General features: G+C 31.8%; 1 protein-coding gene across 4 annotated transcripts in view; it reads left to right on the forward strand.

Moving 5' to 3' along the window:
- The window catches only part of LOC132950081 (voltage-dependent T-type calcium channel subunit alpha-1H-like), a 311,428-nt gene that overhangs the window by 270,487 nt on the left and 22,230 nt on the right, over window positions 1-18,711 (forward strand). For all 4 annotated transcript variants that reach the window (XM_061021301.1, XM_061021304.1, XM_061021302.1 and 1 more), the window contains 8 exons: window positions 1,511-1,667; window positions 3,406-3,561; window positions 4,478-4,688; window positions 7,516-7,703; window positions 8,623-8,756; window positions 9,847-10,005; window positions 10,191-10,317; window positions 16,140-16,372. In XM_061021301.1, coding sequence (XP_060877284.1) covers window positions 1,511-1,667; window positions 3,406-3,561; window positions 4,478-4,688; window positions 7,516-7,703; window positions 8,623-8,756; window positions 9,847-10,005; window positions 10,191-10,317; window positions 16,140-16,372 — 1,365 coding nt within the window. The remainder of the gene's footprint in view (window positions 1-1,510; window positions 1,668-3,405; window positions 3,562-4,477; window positions 4,689-7,515; window positions 7,704-8,622; window positions 8,757-9,846; window positions 10,006-10,190; window positions 10,318-16,139; window positions 16,373-18,711) is intronic.

Genomic DNA, 18,711 nt, shown 5'->3' on the forward strand with positions numbered 1-18,711 from the left:
ATATTATCATACTGTAATTAACATATATATATATATATATATATATATATATTATCTCCTCTGTCGCTATTTCATTTCAATAATAAAATATAAAAGACGAAAAAAAAAAACGATGTCCATAATTTTTAATGTGCATCGAAAACCGTTAAACCAGCATTTTATCAAACAAATCCTTTAGATGGCAAAACTCAATATACATATTATATTATATTGTAAGTAGTATACGCACAAGCGGATTTTGATATTTACGGTAAACACGTAAATATCACGTGTACGTATTTAAGTGTTTTCGTCCCTGTTGAAACCAAGTGAGGATATGCATTGTGCAGATACAAAACCTCATTGTGCATTATGGAAAACTTGACAAGAAAATCTTCCCGTTTCTTTTTTTTTTTTTATTTTTTTTTCCTCCCCCTCCCCGATAAACCTTAACCATCTTATATTTATTTATGTGTGTGTTTTTTCACATAAATTGTTATCGACTTGCTCTTGAAAAACTTCTTTTTTTTTTTTTTTATACCCGTGGATCGTATATTTTATTTTGAGCTTAAAAAAAAAATACTAAATAAAGAGAGAAAGTTTACGCCCAATGCACATTTTCCGAATGTTTCAACAGGTGCAGAAAAAAGCACATAAAACCCATGTACTCATACACGCATAGCGTAAAACTTAGAAACATAAAAAAAAAACACTGTGACACACCCGTCATAGATCATACCGACATATTATATAGACGTCTTGTAGTAAGTCCTAAATAGCAATAAATAGGTTAACAATATATAATTACACACTTAGACAAAAATATCATATGTTTATAAATATACATATTATATTATACGATATATTTGTAAGCAATTTGTATTTTTATTATTATAGTCTAATACTTAGGACGTATTCACTTTTATTATATTTATCATATATATTATCAAACTCGCCTCTGTCACTCTGAACTCGTCCTCGTGCTACTGTTAGTCTATTACTTGCATGTTCGAACCGAACGATTTGTGACGTCATATTATTATTATTTTTTTTTTTAAATACTATTTAGTATTAAAACGAATTATTAATAAACCCAAGTATTACAATAACAACAGTATACAACTTATCTTATCCGTGTAACATATTCTACATATTATCATATAACAAAAGATGTACATACTCACAGATGAGTCCGGCGCCTTCGAAAATATGTAAGTAAAAACATGAACACGGAGAGAATAATAATATGTACACACCACGAGATAACTGATGAGTCGATATAAAATATATATTTTTTAGAAACGTTTATCAACGTAAATATCGAAACAAACAAATGCGACAACCAGCCGATAATTCGTATATATATAAAAAAAAAAAATAATAGTAAAACATTTAAGTACTTACCTAAATGGCGTAGAAATTACGAAAAATAAAATAAAATTGTCATTGTTTAACATTTTTTTTTTTTTTTTTTTATCTTAAAACTATAGTACCTACCTATTTATTTTACGTAGAAATACATTCTTTGCAGCATTCTCGGAATGTATCTTTTCGGTGGTAAGTTTTGCATGTACGGGAACGGAGCCCGGGAATGCAACTGCAAAGAAATTGTCACTAAACATCCCCTGTGCGTCTGCGATCGAAAACATTTTAATAATGTATTATGGGCAACAGTCACCGTCTTTCAAGTAGGTCATCAAATACTTAGATAGTGTTGTAATGTGCAAACGCATTTTACCATTGAGCGATAATATATTATGACGTCTGCAAATTGTAATATTGATTTTATGATCTACAGAAAATATTATAACATAATAATATTCACAAGAGTAATTAATGACAATTATTAATAAACGTTTTGTATAAAGCGACGTATTAATTATTAGTATTTCAACGTGCGCACGTCTTGTATGGTATGATATTAAAAATTATTCTCTATAAGCTATTGAGTTTTTTTTTTTTATCGACCCTGTTCGTTTTAACTGAATTAATGTATTAATCAATTATTATTTATAGCAAACTACCTATAGGTTGTACCCTAATGCGGTTATGCAATATCGATCAGTGCCAACACTAAAATAAATGTCCCCGTCTACAATATTTTGATTAAAAATTCATTAACCTGGAATTAACCTTATTAACTAAAACAAATAAATTATTAATAGGCATAAAAATCTATCGATATTCTCTAAACTACTAGTATTAAGAACTGCGTTTATCAATAATGTTTGTTGGACTTGTAGTGGCGTACCTACTTCAATATCAGTATCAATTTTTTATAATATACCTTCACGAACATTAAACGCCGCAGAACTTTAATTTAATGTTTTGTCATTCCAGAACAAGTTAGCTACATTGATATCAATTTTAAAATCCTATTTGTGTTTCGAAAAATATGTATTTGAGAACGAGGCTGCGAATACATTTACAAATTAATTTTGTAAAATAACAACAACAAAAAATATGCACCCGTTACATTGACATCTAAATACGTGTATAATTTGTAATGCCATTGTTTTATTCTGTGTTATATTCTAACAACACAGATTTTACACACAACCGAAATTCATGATACAACCAACATACTTTTTGTTCCTAAATATTACATTATAATCATTATCAGAATTAACATAAACATGATGTAATTACATACTATGATATATATTTCGTAACGCAACAAGTTCAAAATAAATATGAGATACAATTTATTATTTTAATGGCACAAACATAATAATGGTAATGATAATATCAAATGACTACGAATTGTTGATAGGTAACAAAAAGAATAGCTGTGAACATTTTCAAATATTTTTGAATATTATGAATATGATCGAAACTAAAAAAATAATAATTGTTAAATACGTTTCGTGTGTAGGTATTTTAGCAACAGTAAAATGCGTTTGTACTACATAATAGTTTTTATTTCTAGGTATTTTACATTTATTTACCTATCTTAGAAAACAAAAAGGTTCATATATCTATAATAATATGTTTATTATTTTTTTGTTCGATTAGTGAAACATTGAAACCATTTCAATACTACCAATGGTCGTACTATGCTTTTAGTGACCTATTTCACAATTGTGCTTCTAACAACCGCTTTTTTTTTTTTTTTATACTACAAAATTATAGATTCAGAATTATTTTTTTAGTATTTGTTTCAACAACGCCACCGCTTATAAAGTCGGACCTACAAACTTTTTTCGATACACATGAAAATATAAAAAATATATACAAATTATGTCCGTCCAATTTATTATAGGACTAAACGAAATACGTTTTACTTTTAGGTATTATATGGATATTGCACGAATCTATAATATCATAATAAGATGATAAATTCTTAATTTAATTTCCACTAATATATTATGTGTTTTTAAACGATTTGAAACTTTATTATTATTATTTATTTTTACCTCGGCACAGATTCTGACACAAGAAGACTGGAATATAGTGTTGTTTAACGGAATGGAAAAAACGAGTCATTGGGCTGCTCTTTATTTCGTGACGCTGATGACTTTCGGCAATTACGTGCTGTTCAATTTACTGGTAGCAATTTTGGTTGAAGGATTTTCTTCAGAGGTAATAGCCACAGTTAGAAACATTTCATGGGTGTCCCACACGCCTCGTGCCTACTCTAAGCGAATAGAAACAATCATTTTTAAAATTGCATGCAGTTGATATTCTTTTGTATATTTTGTTGATTTGAAGTTTAGTATAAGGTCATTGTGTACCGTCGGACACTTGTGTAAGTATATATTATATCATCGGGTTTATCAAGCGGATTACTGATATATATATATATATATACATATCGTAGGTGTAGACGGCAAGACTTCAAACAGTACTATAGTAAACTCTCGTTATTATCGTTTTCAAAAATATTAACTTTTTTCATATTTTACTTTTGAAATAGTCTTATCAATATATGAGCGTTCATATTTTAGAGGTAAAATGTTAGTATAGTTGACCACACGTTTTTTTTTTTAGTGTACGGTTGATACTGTTCATCATAATATCTCCGATCAAAAATGTAAATGATAATGTATAAATAACAAACCATTGCTTCAACATTTGATATTTATACGTCATTGTTTACACGATTAAAATTAAGGAATTAAAAAATATGAGATGTCATTTAAAATTCAAAAGTTAATTCTGGTTTCACAAACAAACACGAGTAAAAATATAAAAATAAAAACTATACTGACAATAAATTACCAAAAAAAAAAAACATTTAATTGTCTCATTAAATCAAACAATAAATTCGATGGATATAAATACTATAACGATTTGTAATTACTTATCATTGTTATCAAACGACGTTTTGACCTGCATTATTGTGAGACGATAACGTCTTAAATATAAATTATCTATGAAATGTCCAACCATTAGTTTTTGATAATATTTGTATTAGCCGACGTACAATATTAATCGGCGTCGTGTTTGATTTGGGAACGAAAGTTTTTTTTAATGGACAATCTTATTATATTTTTAGCGTAATGAACGCAGAGAACGCGAAAGACGCGAGCTGGAGAGGCAACAACAGTCATCGTGGTGCAAGTGCACCTGTTCGTGTTATGGTGATGACAAAGGGGATTGTGAATTCTGTACGGATAAAAAAAGTCTAAATGGAAAATCAAGTGCTGAGTTAAAAATTGAAAATCCAAACAGAGACATTATAACCAATAAATGTAATACACACAAGGGTAAGTTATAATATTATGTACCATAATATCATCACAATAATACCTTTGATTTCAAATACTTCAATATTACTACATTGCTGTATTCATATTTATATACTTGAATTAGTATTTGCAATCAGTGATAATTAGGTACCTTTATTTTGAAAACACTGCCACAAAAGTTAATAATATGTACAGTTATTATATTATAAACTCGTCTGACGGTAATTAGTAATTTTATTATGGTAATTAGAACGACCATTTTTTAGGATTTTAATAAGACGACACGACAGCCGCAATTACAATGGCCTGTCAAGTTTAAGTAGTTATCATAATGTCCTAATTGGCACGATTACTTATTTGGTTCTTAACATTATGCGCAGAACATAAATTTAATATTTCAACATTGTCGCAGTTCTTATACATTATACCGATACGAAAATGTAATTAACTTTGAACAACAGCTTATAACTTTCATAATAATACGCGTGATTTACAAAATATGTACTATGACGTTCGACGTTTATAAGTGCTGTCCAGAAAAATAATTGAATCTCGAGTCCAATAACCTTATTGGTTTAGAGCGGGCGATATAAGATTCATTACTTTAAACCGGAAGACTTAAGTTGTAGTATAGAAACTACTCATATTTTCTATATTTACCCGTTCTTGTAATATTATTATGCACTTGTTTAGTGTCCTTAGCAAAATCTTATTTTTATAACACTGTCACAAAAGTTAATACAATTATTTTAAACTTGTTTGACAGTAATTAGTCGTTACTTGATGGTACCAGTTAATTAGAACAACCATTTTATAAGACACGTTAGCTGATGATTTAAAAAAAAAAAAAAAAAAAACGTTTAATTTAATTTAGTTTAATCAGAATTTTTTCCTACCAATCCAGACCATTTTTCATGAGACTTTTTTTCCTTTGACAATTTTTTCTGTGAAATTCTGTACAGGTATATGATTTAGTTTAGTTTTTAGCTTTGTATTTTTTATGCATTTTATTGTATTGAATATATTATTTTTATAAAGATAAATAAAATCTAAATCGCAAGTTGCCTATATTATGACGACTGGTATTGAGTAATTAAAAATGAGCATTATAATTTATCCAAAAATAAACGATTACAAAGTTAAAATTGGGTTTCGCTTATCACGGTCGATATTCTTATAAATATTTAATTAAAAAACTTTCAAGTGTGTAGTAGCCTGTAGGTCAACTATTGTGTAACTTCAGCACAATACATTATGCATAAGTACTTTTTTTTTAATATCATTTAATAACGCATTTTACAATGTTTCATACTATATGTGCTGTATACGCCTTACAAACATTGTCCACGTTATATTATATTTAATTACTAGGTAATAAAATAATACAACTACAAAAATTAATTTTAATGAAAAGGTGTTTGCATGTCTACAACAACTGTTCTTTCGTACTACGCATCAACATTATAATAATATTTAGGTTCCTAATACTAGTCTACAGACTACAATATGTTTCAGTATATTGTCAAAGAACACAAAAACATTAAATTTGAATGAAGAAAATGTTTGTTTTTTTTTTTGATTTATTAAACAATTAAAATAATTATATTAATTACCTATATATTATACACCTAATATAATATACATACTTAAAGTATGCGAACAAGTTGGTAAACTAGATAGGATAGTTATAAATAAGACAAAACTAATTTGATTAGTTTTATTTAAAATTGAAATAAGTTTTACAAACAAAATAATATGTCTGCTTTGTATTCTAAACTTCAACTATTATTATTTATTTATATGTAAAGTATGTACTTTTCCTCTCCCCATTAGAATTCAAAAACTTTTTTAGCAATAGACAAGAAGTCTTGGCAAACACTCGCGTACCATGTGCGCCGTGAAATGTCTTTGTATTATTAGTATAACAATCAGAATAAACTCTATTCAAAAAATATTTCACTCGATTTCAGCTGAAGTGAACCAAAAAAAATTGGTCAACTTTTTCAACTACAATGGTTTAATAATTTAAGCGGTTTTTTAATAATTCATATAAAACGTTCTTGAATGTATCATAAATTATTCCGCACATACAGTTTATTATTATTCATCATTTTTAAAGTAGGTGGATGAGAATTACGTAAATCAGTAATTACAACTTTCATTTTACATTTTATTTAAAAATCGATATCACAAAAAACTAAATAACATTAATTATATTGACGAAAACAATTTAATATTTTGTACTTTTGTTCTTTCGGCGCACTTTGATGAATTGAGTACATAGTATAATATTGACTGATTGATTTCCTTTGATGTATTGATGACATGGGAAATTTAATGCTTTACTTGCAAATACTATGAACTCGATTATAATAACAGTATTATGTTTTAATTAATCCGAATAAAGCGGAAATTTATTATGTTCGACGTTGTAATAAAGTTGCCTGCGCACAAAAAATAATGTAAAACGCCTGTCTTATAGTTATTAAAAACGATACAAACCGAAATATTGATATTTACAATTTGTCCGATTGAGCTGTCGCATGTTTTGCGTTTGTCAAACTCTGATAATCATAGGTAGTATGACCTGCCCGCCGTTTACCATGCTCGTACCTGCGACCATTTTGTTACCTATAATATATTATATTCGTTACCGTGCGCGTTTTATCATATAATATTTTGTTCGGACTATCGCATAACATATTATTATTGTCCCTGCTATAGTATACGTCTATGAGAAAACGCGCACGGCAACTCGTGTCAGCGGTTCTCTGTATTGTATTGTAATTGTTCCGAACAAACCAAATCCTATTCAATCGTCGTTGTTTTAATGTTGTGATTGCAGACACTTCGTTGGTAATCGCTCCGCCGCCGCCGATAATTACACACACGGCGGCCACACCGCAAGACTCGCCGAATGCCGCCCACGAGTCGAGGGATTTTCGGCGATTTCAATCGCTCACGCCTTATACATTTTTGCCGTTCGACACGAATGGAAGCGGATTTTCCATTGATTCGATCGACTGTTCAGTGGTTCGTAAAATGCTCGTCGCGCGTGATAGTGGCGCGGCGCCACTATTGTGATATAGTATATAGTGACCTCAGCCGTCAGGGATTAAAAAAATACCACGTGATGATAACATTATTACACGAGTACAAAATATAATAACATTATTATTGTACGAACAAAATTCTATGTTGACGATTGCGATTCGATTGTATTCAGTGAATACAATCGAATACTATCGATTACCACCTAGGTACTCAGCAAATTATGACAAATCGTTTATGCGTAGTAAAATAAAATATATATACACTCAAAATTATTTCTCATTGCGCTTTTTTTTTCTTTTTTTTTTTCTTTTTTTTTTTGACTTTTGAAGAGTAGAACATTATGGAACACTTACAATGTCTTCTTCAACAGTGTCGCCCTGTTTATTGATTTAAAATGTATTTATTACTTGAATAGTTAAATTTAATGTTATACGAATGAAGCAACGGTACATTTTTTATTTTTTATTAAAAAAAAGAACAAAACCTACATAATATGACGTAATAGATATTATAATGGGTTGGCTATCTGGTGACTTTAAATTTAAGACTGGTGATAAATCATCACATTTGAAAAACTTTTCAAAGCAAACCTTGGTTAAGATTCGTCCTATCTGAATACAAAAACTATAAACTGTGTAAACAAAATTAAATATAATCATACACAGTGAGATATGAATATATTTAATTTAAAATTTGAAGTAATTTAATTCACTAACGATCTGATTAAATGTGTATCCATTTATCAAGACCACGTTAGTGTGTTGTTGATTTATGGATTAAATTTCGTCGGTATTCCATAAAATAGACCGGAAACCCATTTATTTTACCTATATGAAAATGGAAATCTTTTAACATGATAAATTATTAATATATATTTGTTGTGTATTATGTTTAATAGCGTTCGTCAACAAATAGCTTGCAGAGTGTTTCAAAGTTTCCTAAAATCAACAACAGAACTCCGCAGATATCCAGTCCGCAAAAGTTGGTAGCGAATCAAAGTTTTGAAACGATTCCGGAAGACGTTTCTTATAGGTAAATACAATCTAAACACAAGTACGTATGACTAGTATTCGTCAAGACATAATTTTCACTACCTATTCGATAGTGTTTTAAGTCGGTTCGAAATAAATTATATCAAATTTAAAAAGAAAATTAATTAAGTTTGGAAGTCACTCGTTGGCTTAAGTTTAATTTCGTTCATGTGATTATGAATCATTGCGCTCGAACGTACCACATACAATATCATAATAGTATAATTAATTACGCTTGTTATTTTATTAATATTTAAAGCATAAAAGAGTTACATTTTTAGGTTTTTATCTTTGAGAAATATTATTATTTAAAAGTGAAAGTTTGGCCTTGTATGCACCCTACTTTATAGTTTATTCCCCGGTGGTTCTTTACACAAAGGGCAATTTTTATGATGAATGGGGGTCCTGAGAGTTACATTCTAAAAACAATGGACAATACAGAACTTCTATCTTTTGAAAAATCGTGAATATATCTTGAAGTAAATTAAATTTATAAGGGGTGTTTTGAAACGTAACATTTTCGTGTAAGTGTATAATAATAATATGATATTATGGAAAAAAAACGTCTGAAATATTTTTCAGTTTGTACGGATGTCCAGGCGTATAATATCATATTTTGTTTCGTGAGACGCGTCATGAAGTGCGACCGTCGACAACTTTCGTGAATCTATAAAAAAAAATGTTTTCATTGGTTTATCTGCGAGTTGGTCAGTTTCGTATACATCTGCTGAATGCGATTTCGATTATATAGCTTTATACTTTGATATTTCGTCGCCACTCGCCGTAATTATTTATAAACATATATACCTACCTATTGACGAGTGAGAGTTTAATAAATAAACACACGTGTGTAGACTTATAATGTGCTTCGTGCTTACACTGCTGTGTTATACATATAGTTTTTATTTTGTTTTGCTTTACGACCCTTTTTGATGTGCGACTCACACGTGTAACGTGATACGTGCACAATGTGTGTGCAATGGTAAACGTACCGTGCTGACCGCGGCGATGGAAAACCGCGCGAACACTCAGCTAGGACTTAATGTTTTATATAAAAAAAAAAAAATAATAATAATAAATACTGTTTACAGTGGAGAAAATGGCGAAAAACTTCAAAGACGATATTCGTGGAAAATCTCGAGACCCTCGTCGAGACGAAAGTCGAAATTCAGCAACGGAGAGTGTGAAAGTGACGATCAAGGAATACTGGTTTTGAACAACAACAATAGTCATCCGGCAGTGAACTCCGGGTAAAAAACAATAAAATAATACATACCTACCTACCTACCCGCCCACCACATAAATATTATGTGTGAAAAATATGAATGAAAAAATAAATATCACATCACAATAATATGTTCCAGTGGAAACGTTTCCGGTACATAAATTATTTTATTGTTATTAACGTTGTACGTGGTTTTTTTCGTATATTTAGTGCCGGACAAGACCACTCTCAATGTAACGGCGGCGTTTCCAAAAGTCCATCGCCGAACTTCCGCGCGGCGAACAATATGTTGTCCGAATATAATACTATTGAAAGGTCTCCGTCGACTGTACAGCAGGTAATCAATTTAAACTGCAAATATTTACACGAGAAACCTGCTGCAAGCCTCCAACATTAAAAACTACACTGGTTTCAAATTATATTATTATAATTTTAATCTCAAGAATAAATAAATCCCACGCAATACATCTATTAATCATACGTTTTCGCCGCTGAAAAATGCAAAAATAAACAATGTTTATCCAAATGCTTTTAAAAAAAAAAAAATTTAAAATAAATAAAAATAATTTAACGTTTTTTACATTCCATCGAGTGTACAATATTCATGTTTTATTTCGAACGAATTTGTATGGTACATGAAAGAGTTTTAAAAGTAATATTTTTACTCTTCCCTTTAGCGTTAACCAAAAAAATCCATTAGGTTTCTACCGTTGAACTCTACCGCACTTCCCGGAAAATTTAGACCAATAATAATTTATAGTAACCCAAAAACTGTCTGAATATATTTTTTATAAAATAGTTATATTTTGGAGAATTATATCTTGTTTGGTTTATAACTTTACCTATACATTAAACTAATTCCAACTACATCAAACTACAATATTAATTATTACCTACTCATTTTAGTCGTAATGTTTTCACGAGTAAAATCGTGAAACGGTAGTCATTTGTTATTAAACGGCATTTTTTGACAAAAATAAGGTAGGTTATGAAAAACAATCGTTTGTAAAATTCAAATTTTTAAATCGAAAAATATAAACGTTGCCAATCGTGTGACGAAATCCAAATAATTGTTTTAAATGTAGCATAAAACAAATTTTAAGATGGAAAAATATTTTTTTAGAATATTAATCCCAGAGATTATTTACCCCGAAAAATGTCTTGATGTCATGTCTGAAAAATCAAGAATAATTGATTTACCTACCTACTTGTATAGTTGTATAAATTAAAATTAAATTTTTTTAAATACGAGGCATATAGTAAAAAAATTTAATACCTATACTGTTATTGAGATTTAACTTATATTATATTCTATTGTTACTGTGGTGTGTGGTGACTGGTGAGTGGTGGCTGTTAGGGCTGATGGGGGGGGGGGGGGAGGGATGGGCTATGTGATTAACTTTGATATCTAATTTTCCATCCTCCCGCGTTAAAAAATTACGAGTACGCCACTGCAGGGTTACGGAATCATAATAATACGCAGTACCGGGTTTAAACGTATTAATCCGGCTCTAAACCATATAGACAATATCAATATCAGATATTAATTGTGATTGAAAGTCATATATCGGTTGTTACATAAACAGCAGCCGTGTTTACATTTAATTAAGAATATAATAGATCATTACTTTTGAAAACATTAACGTTCGGGTCGATTGAACGATAATAATTCGGCACAGGATGTCTACATGGTATCCTGGCAGCGACGTTATACATTGCATATATTATGCGCATCGTGGTATATACCTATAACCCGATTTCGGGTGATGCTAATATCATTATTATAGATATGAATATGTTAAACGTATAATATTATCACGCATCGTCAAAATAGAGGTAATCCTCGTCGTAAAATAAATAACAAGAAATACTCAATACTAATCCAGATTTCGAATTTCGTTTGTACGCGTTCGCCGCGTGATAGCATTTTATATGTTTGCAATAGTGTACGGTTTTTAAACAAAACGCTTGTCCTCGACAGTCCTGAACTTCTGTACCTATATACCTATGTATAGTGTTGAATATGGCGAAAAATCACAAATTGCTGGTGCGGTAATCTTGCAATACCTCGACATCAGCTTCCAAATATAATATATAATATCGTCGTGACAGTAAGAAAAACCGTTTCGTCCGATTTAAACGATTCGTCCGAAAATGTTACAAGCTGCAGGTTTCCGGAGCGAATTAAAAATGATCGCTTGCGGGGAATGCCAAAATACAATCGTCGAAAATTGTGCAGACCGAGTTTTCGGGACAGAGAAAATGAACCCACGACGGGTCTAGAGAAACGGTGTACAGATACATCCCCCCCCCCTCGAGTAGCCACACGCTACGTTGTATGTATATACGACAATAGCTATAATGTGTATATCGCGAGTCGGAATTAAACGTACCGCGAAATGACGTAACGTCACGTCGTATGCGTAACGGCGCCACTTTGATGGTGTGTTGCCGCCGGAGAGAATGGAGAAAAACAACACGACCCGGCAAAGTTTTCGAAATTTAATATTATTGTCATTACTACGGCTGTATATATATATATATTACTGCTCCGAAGGATTATTTACACCACCGACCTCGGCGCCGACATTTCGCGCGTACGTGACGCGAACACGACGTGTCTCGGGAAAAGGTCCGAAAAGGTCCCCCAACGTATCCGTTGCATTTCGATAACGGAATAACACCCCGTCAGACACTATCACGACGACATGATAATAATGCACTGTCAATGCGTCTTTTCGCATTATCTGTATACATCCCTCGATATCGCAGGATTACCTAACCCTTTGAAACAGTAAGTTATAATAATATACAACGCGGTTTCCATACTAAATAATTATTATCAAGTTAGAGGAACTCACAGAAACTTCAGGAGATCCACGCGCGCAAACCGTTGCGCATACATCACCGAAGTGTCAAACGTTGGGGCGGCGATCGAGGGGAGCTTAGCACGTGAAAAGTCTTCAAAGCCCGCTCAAAATAAATGAAAAACTAATTTTAATATTTTTTTGGGCATTTTATGCTTTTATTTTCTTTTTAAGGATGGATTGTTGGATTAAAAATCCAAAAACCCACAAACCAAAATACCACTACTACTGTTGATTGCTATACGATATAAGACTATACCACCGCCGCGGCTACTAAATTTTACGATTTATATAATATAAAATATCTGTAAAACAAAAGCACAAGTATTTCTGTAATGTTATCAGTTGTTTTGTAACATTAATTGTGGCGACGAGTTTTCGAATAAAGTGAAAATAATATTTTTAAATGTTTTTAGTCCTTTTCTACCAACAATGGATGTTCCAATTAATTAATTATCCCCATTACCACCATATAACAACACTATAATACCTTTTCGTCGCTTGTACCTATAATATCGGCTAAAGTCAATTAGGCCGAAAACGGTGACGCCCATCTTACCATCGAAAGAATAATCGATTTTAGTTTTGGTGCAAATAAATTACGAACGGTTTTAAAAAATGTTTGTCCAATTACACATGTAGGTACTGTATATATTTTTGGTCAATTTTGGAGCAAATTGACTATAGCCGATATTGAGCTTCACCGTTTTCGGCCAGTGTCACTTTTCGGCCATAACATACTGTTCCTTTTACAATTATAACAACTGAACTTAACAATTTTATATTTAATTAAATATAATTGTATCCAAAAAGGTGGGTAAGTGGATGTCGCTCTGCTGTACAGTGGGTTACAAGTGGATCACTGTAATGGATGGTGTTAAATTTGAATTCAATGATATAATATCATTGTATGAGAAAAACGATTCTGAGCGAAAAACGTCAGTCAGCCTATGATATTACCAAGTATATTTGATGATATTATTGTGAATAAAGTAATTTATATATAACCTATTTACGTGGAGCCTAAGAGCCTTGTGTTCACTTTACAATCTTTAGCTATAAAAGTTGAACATTTTATAAATTTTTAACTACAAAATAATTATTAAATTATAAATTTGATAAATGTTGTCAAAATTTGATCTTTAAATGCTTATAAAAAAAAATTGTGCCTATGTATTTTTAATAATTTTCAACTGATATTGTATTAATATAATATCAGGAGCCTTGTATTAAATTTTTACACTTTTTGGCCCAACAGATAAAACTTTATTTATATTTATTGAAAAAAAAACTAAAAAATTGAAAACTGAAAATGTCCGTAAACAGCTCAAAAAGATTCCAAATATTTTCAAAATTGTATGATGTATAGAAAATGCTAATATAAACATTCAGTGAAATTTTCAAGTATCTAAATTCGTTCGTTTTTGAATTACAACAAAATAAGGAAATCGCTACATGAGAAATCAAGTGAATATCCAATGTTGTAAAAATTTGAATTTCAAACGCTCATAAAAATTTAATTTGACTTTCTTATAGAAATTAGACATTTTTTTTTTTGATAAAGGTAGACAAACTTATGAGGAATCTTGTATTACATTTTAAAACCTTAGATTTAAAAAGAAAAATTTTTACGAATTTTTAACTCAAAATAATTTGCTAATTTTCATGATTTTTCCATATTTTGTCAATTTATGAATTTTGAATGCTTAGAAAAAAAAACTGTGACAAAGGATTTTTATTATTTTTTATCTGACTTTGAAACAATATACTAGGAGCCTTCTATTAAATTTTCAAGCTTTTTTAGCCAACAAATAAAATTTTATTGATATCTTTAGAAAAAAAACTAAAAAAAAATGGAAAATGAAAATGTCCCTAAGCAGTTCAAAATACATCAAAATATTTTGAAAATGTTATAGTGTATAGAAAATGCAAATATAAACAACCAGTGAAAATTTCAAGTATCTACGGTCATTTGTTTTAAAGTTACACCAAAAACCAAAATCGATTTTCTCGAAAACAGATTTTGCGTAAAAATTCCCGTTCTTCCTTAATCTTTCTTTTGTTTTTCACGTCGCTTTTGAAAACTACTGGGAAATTTTTACTTTTGACCCCCCCAAAGTACCAACTAGATTCACTTTCCTATCAGACAAGTTACTGTTGAAGGAAATCCAAGTACTTTTACTGTCTTAAAAGGTGATGACAGACACAAAAATAAAAAAATAAAAAAATAAATAAATAAATAAAAAAAAAAAATAAAAAAAAACACATATCATTGTAAAATCAATACATTTATGGCTTCGCTCAGAATCTAAAATTATCATTGTCATTCGGGTCTACCGAGTGTATCACAAACTATATATTCGGCATTTACAGCGCGGCGTGGTGCGAATTCCATGTCTTTATTTTGGTGCAAATTACTATAACTCCCATATAATACAATACCTCAGCTACATACTGCAGGTACATACTACATGACGTGTTAGGTAGGCGTATATAATTTGCGCTAAAAACAAACCCAACCCTCCCCCCCCCCCCCCAAAAAAAAAAAAAATATGTATGTCTGTAATTTGCGCCACTTTTTAAGGTTGTAGTTTGTGCCACACAAAACTAAATAAAAGGGCATTAAGTTATCTGGGCCATGGCGTACCGAAAAAAATTGTAATTTTCGCCACTTTAAAATAACTAAATAATCAAGTTTATTTTAATAGCAAATTAATACTATTGTAATTATAAATAACTGTGTATAAGTACTCTATTTATATTAAATAAATATATTATTAATATATATTTGCGACCAATACGCGTCGGACCAACTCTACTGTATAAATATCATGATACCGCTGTTCAATATTATTCGATATTTTGACAATTGATAACTTTTATTAGACTAGACGTAATCGATCTGGGCTCAACTTATTATCAGTAGAACACAACAATATTATACGAGGCACGCGTTGGTATTATCGTATTTCCGATGCGATATCATTAGCAATCCAACGATTAAAGTTGAAAGTGTGGCTCAGATTACAATATATACTCCAGTTCGTTTTCTGTCGCGGCGCAAATCACCAAAATTAATTTTTAGATGTGGCGCAAAATACATGTTTAATTTTTTTTAATTTTATTTTGGCGCAAATTGTTATGCGCTTGAATGTGCACCTAACCTATGGGTGGCGCGAATTACGAGTAGTCGAATTGGCGCGAAATACCATCTCCCGTGTGTGGGTGTACCTATGTCACCGCCGACTTCGTTGGAATTATTGATTCATTTCACACCTATATTTCGTTACAGAGCACGGTCAATTACGTCCTGGCCGGTTGTCAGTACGACTGCTGTCAACCGTGCGACACGGAAGGGTGCGCCGGGACCACGGACGACAAGGCATCCGAACCGTGTTGCGACTGCGACGCCGAGTCGGAGACGGCCAAGGTGAACGTCCGCAAGGTGTTCTATTTCTTCGAGGAGAAGGGTTGGCTCAAGGACCGGGCCGAGTACTCGCTGTACATATTTCCGCCGGAACACGGGTAAGCCGGAAACACACGCGTTGTGCAGCTCGCGGGTCTCACGTAGTACCGCCTTGCTGTTTATACACTTATTTATATATATATATAATGCATGTGCCATGTATTAAGACGCATGATACATTGCCATACACTGTAGTACACAGTCACCACGACTGTCTTGCCCGAATAGGAGATTACCCCTTATTTTTCAAAAATATTTTAGCCCGTCCCATACGATATATTATTACTCCCCGATCGATTTATTATAATATTACAATCTTGGGTTGCGCACACTTTTCTTCATAATTTTCCATCCCCCTACAATTTTTTGTTCGAATTCAAGCACCGGTTGTGCGACACGCCCGCACCGCACGTACGATAACATGTGTATATCGTGTCTTCTACGATATAACCCACGCAGCGCGTCCGCAGAAAATGTGGAAACTCATCTGTATAACGGCTATGGTTGCAGGACGGCGAGATTAAGATAACGTGCAACCGTTATAGATCAATATGACAATATTATCGCGGCAAGTTTGATTGACGAGGGATTTAATGACGGTCCCGATCCAGAGTGTTTATCAGGGGTATTGGGGTAGATTTAATAAATTATAAACGTATATTATTAAGTACTGGGTATGTCACGCTATGCATATTTATTTACACTCCAAAGAAATAAAGTTTTAAAAAAGACTATTTTTAAAAAACGTGTTAATTGGAAGGGCCATTTTTTACTATCTATAATGTCGGTATGGGTAAATATAATAATAATATAATCACACACGTGTCCCCCCCCCCTGCCGACATTAAAACGTACAAAACAGCTAATGGCCGTAGATGCCAGGCTTAAGATCAAAAAAAAAAAGTACCTAGGAAAACAATATTAAAAGGTATTGGATTCGAATTTGAAATATTTATCGAAATATAATAGAAATTAACCAATAGTTCTACTAGGTACTAAACAACGTAGGTATGAAGTACCGAATCATTTTACTTTCGATGTTTGACATAAATGTGATAATACTATAGGTACTCTAAATAATTATAATGATTTAATGTCGTTAGGTGTAGTCAGTATTTTTACTGTAATACAATAATATTATAATAACTTACACATGCACATTTCACCTATACTTATAAAAATCTTTTTCCTTTTTTTTTTATTGGAAGAGGTATCGCTTCCATGCTCTCCTGCACCCCCACGTCTGAGCTTGCTGATGTTTTCTTTTTTTTCTCATTAAACAACCAGGAAAACAGGAAATCACTAGTAGTTATAATTGTGAGGTTTACAGTCAAACGTTATACATATCGCCACGTCATCAGCAATCGGCCATTATACATTTTACTATATTTTTTTGTGATTGATAAATTATTTTATTGTACGACCACGCTATAAATTAGAATAATAATATCACAACGTTCGCAATCATGTCTTATGTGCCCATCATTTAAATTTATTGTTCCTAGACATATTTCGTACTTATTTTAATACATCCAACTTGCTCTCTCTCTCTCTGTCGTCTGTTTTAGATTAGTACGACAATGTCGTAACGCCAAACGCATGTAATAACGAAAATACAATGTAATAATATTATTATCATTATGCTCGCACACGTACGCGCCTAAGACCTAAGGCCGACTCGACGTGCAATCATAATAATCTGAGCTGCAATCGCATTACACTGTGTACTATCATATTATGCTATGCAATTTTGCAATTTCAAACGTGTCGCGAAAATATGGAACATATTGTGACGTATATTATTATTACGTCCGTCGTGTATGAGATTTCGAAAACGGACATCATTCCAATAACATTGTCGTGCTGCTGTTGTACCATATATTATAATATAACGTTTATTGTAATATACGCGTCTCTTGCAAAGACTCGCCCAGACGACTTTTGGCCGATGACCCTTTGCAGTGCAACTTCGTTGAAGTTCACGCGTATCATATATAGAAACGGTCAGATTATCTACAGTCGTCCTGGGCTATACGACGACAATAATTATACCTGTCTGTAACAGCTATTATTACGATTCTTTTGTCCGACGATTACCCTCCGCCCTGTGCGCTTGTACGCCGTATGCCTTTCGCCGAAACGGTAAGCATATATATATATATACCTACGCAAAGTATATACAGTTGGCTAGGTCCTTTGCCGCGCAACAAACACAACGGACCGACGGAGGAAATGAGTTTTCATATATAGTGCTCCCATACTACGTATAATAATGATGATAATAATAATAATAATAATATTGTATAAACATCCTGCAGCAGCACATTATTATTGACCACCGATGTCCGTTAAAAAAATAACTGTGCGCCGGCGGCCCGCCACGCCGCGCGCGACGGCT

Source organism: Metopolophium dirhodum, chromosome 8, assembly GCF_019925205.1.
Source record: "Metopolophium dirhodum isolate CAU chromosome 8, ASM1992520v1, whole genome shotgun sequence".
NCBI lineage: Eukaryota > Metazoa > Arthropoda > Insecta > Hemiptera > Aphididae > Metopolophium > Metopolophium dirhodum.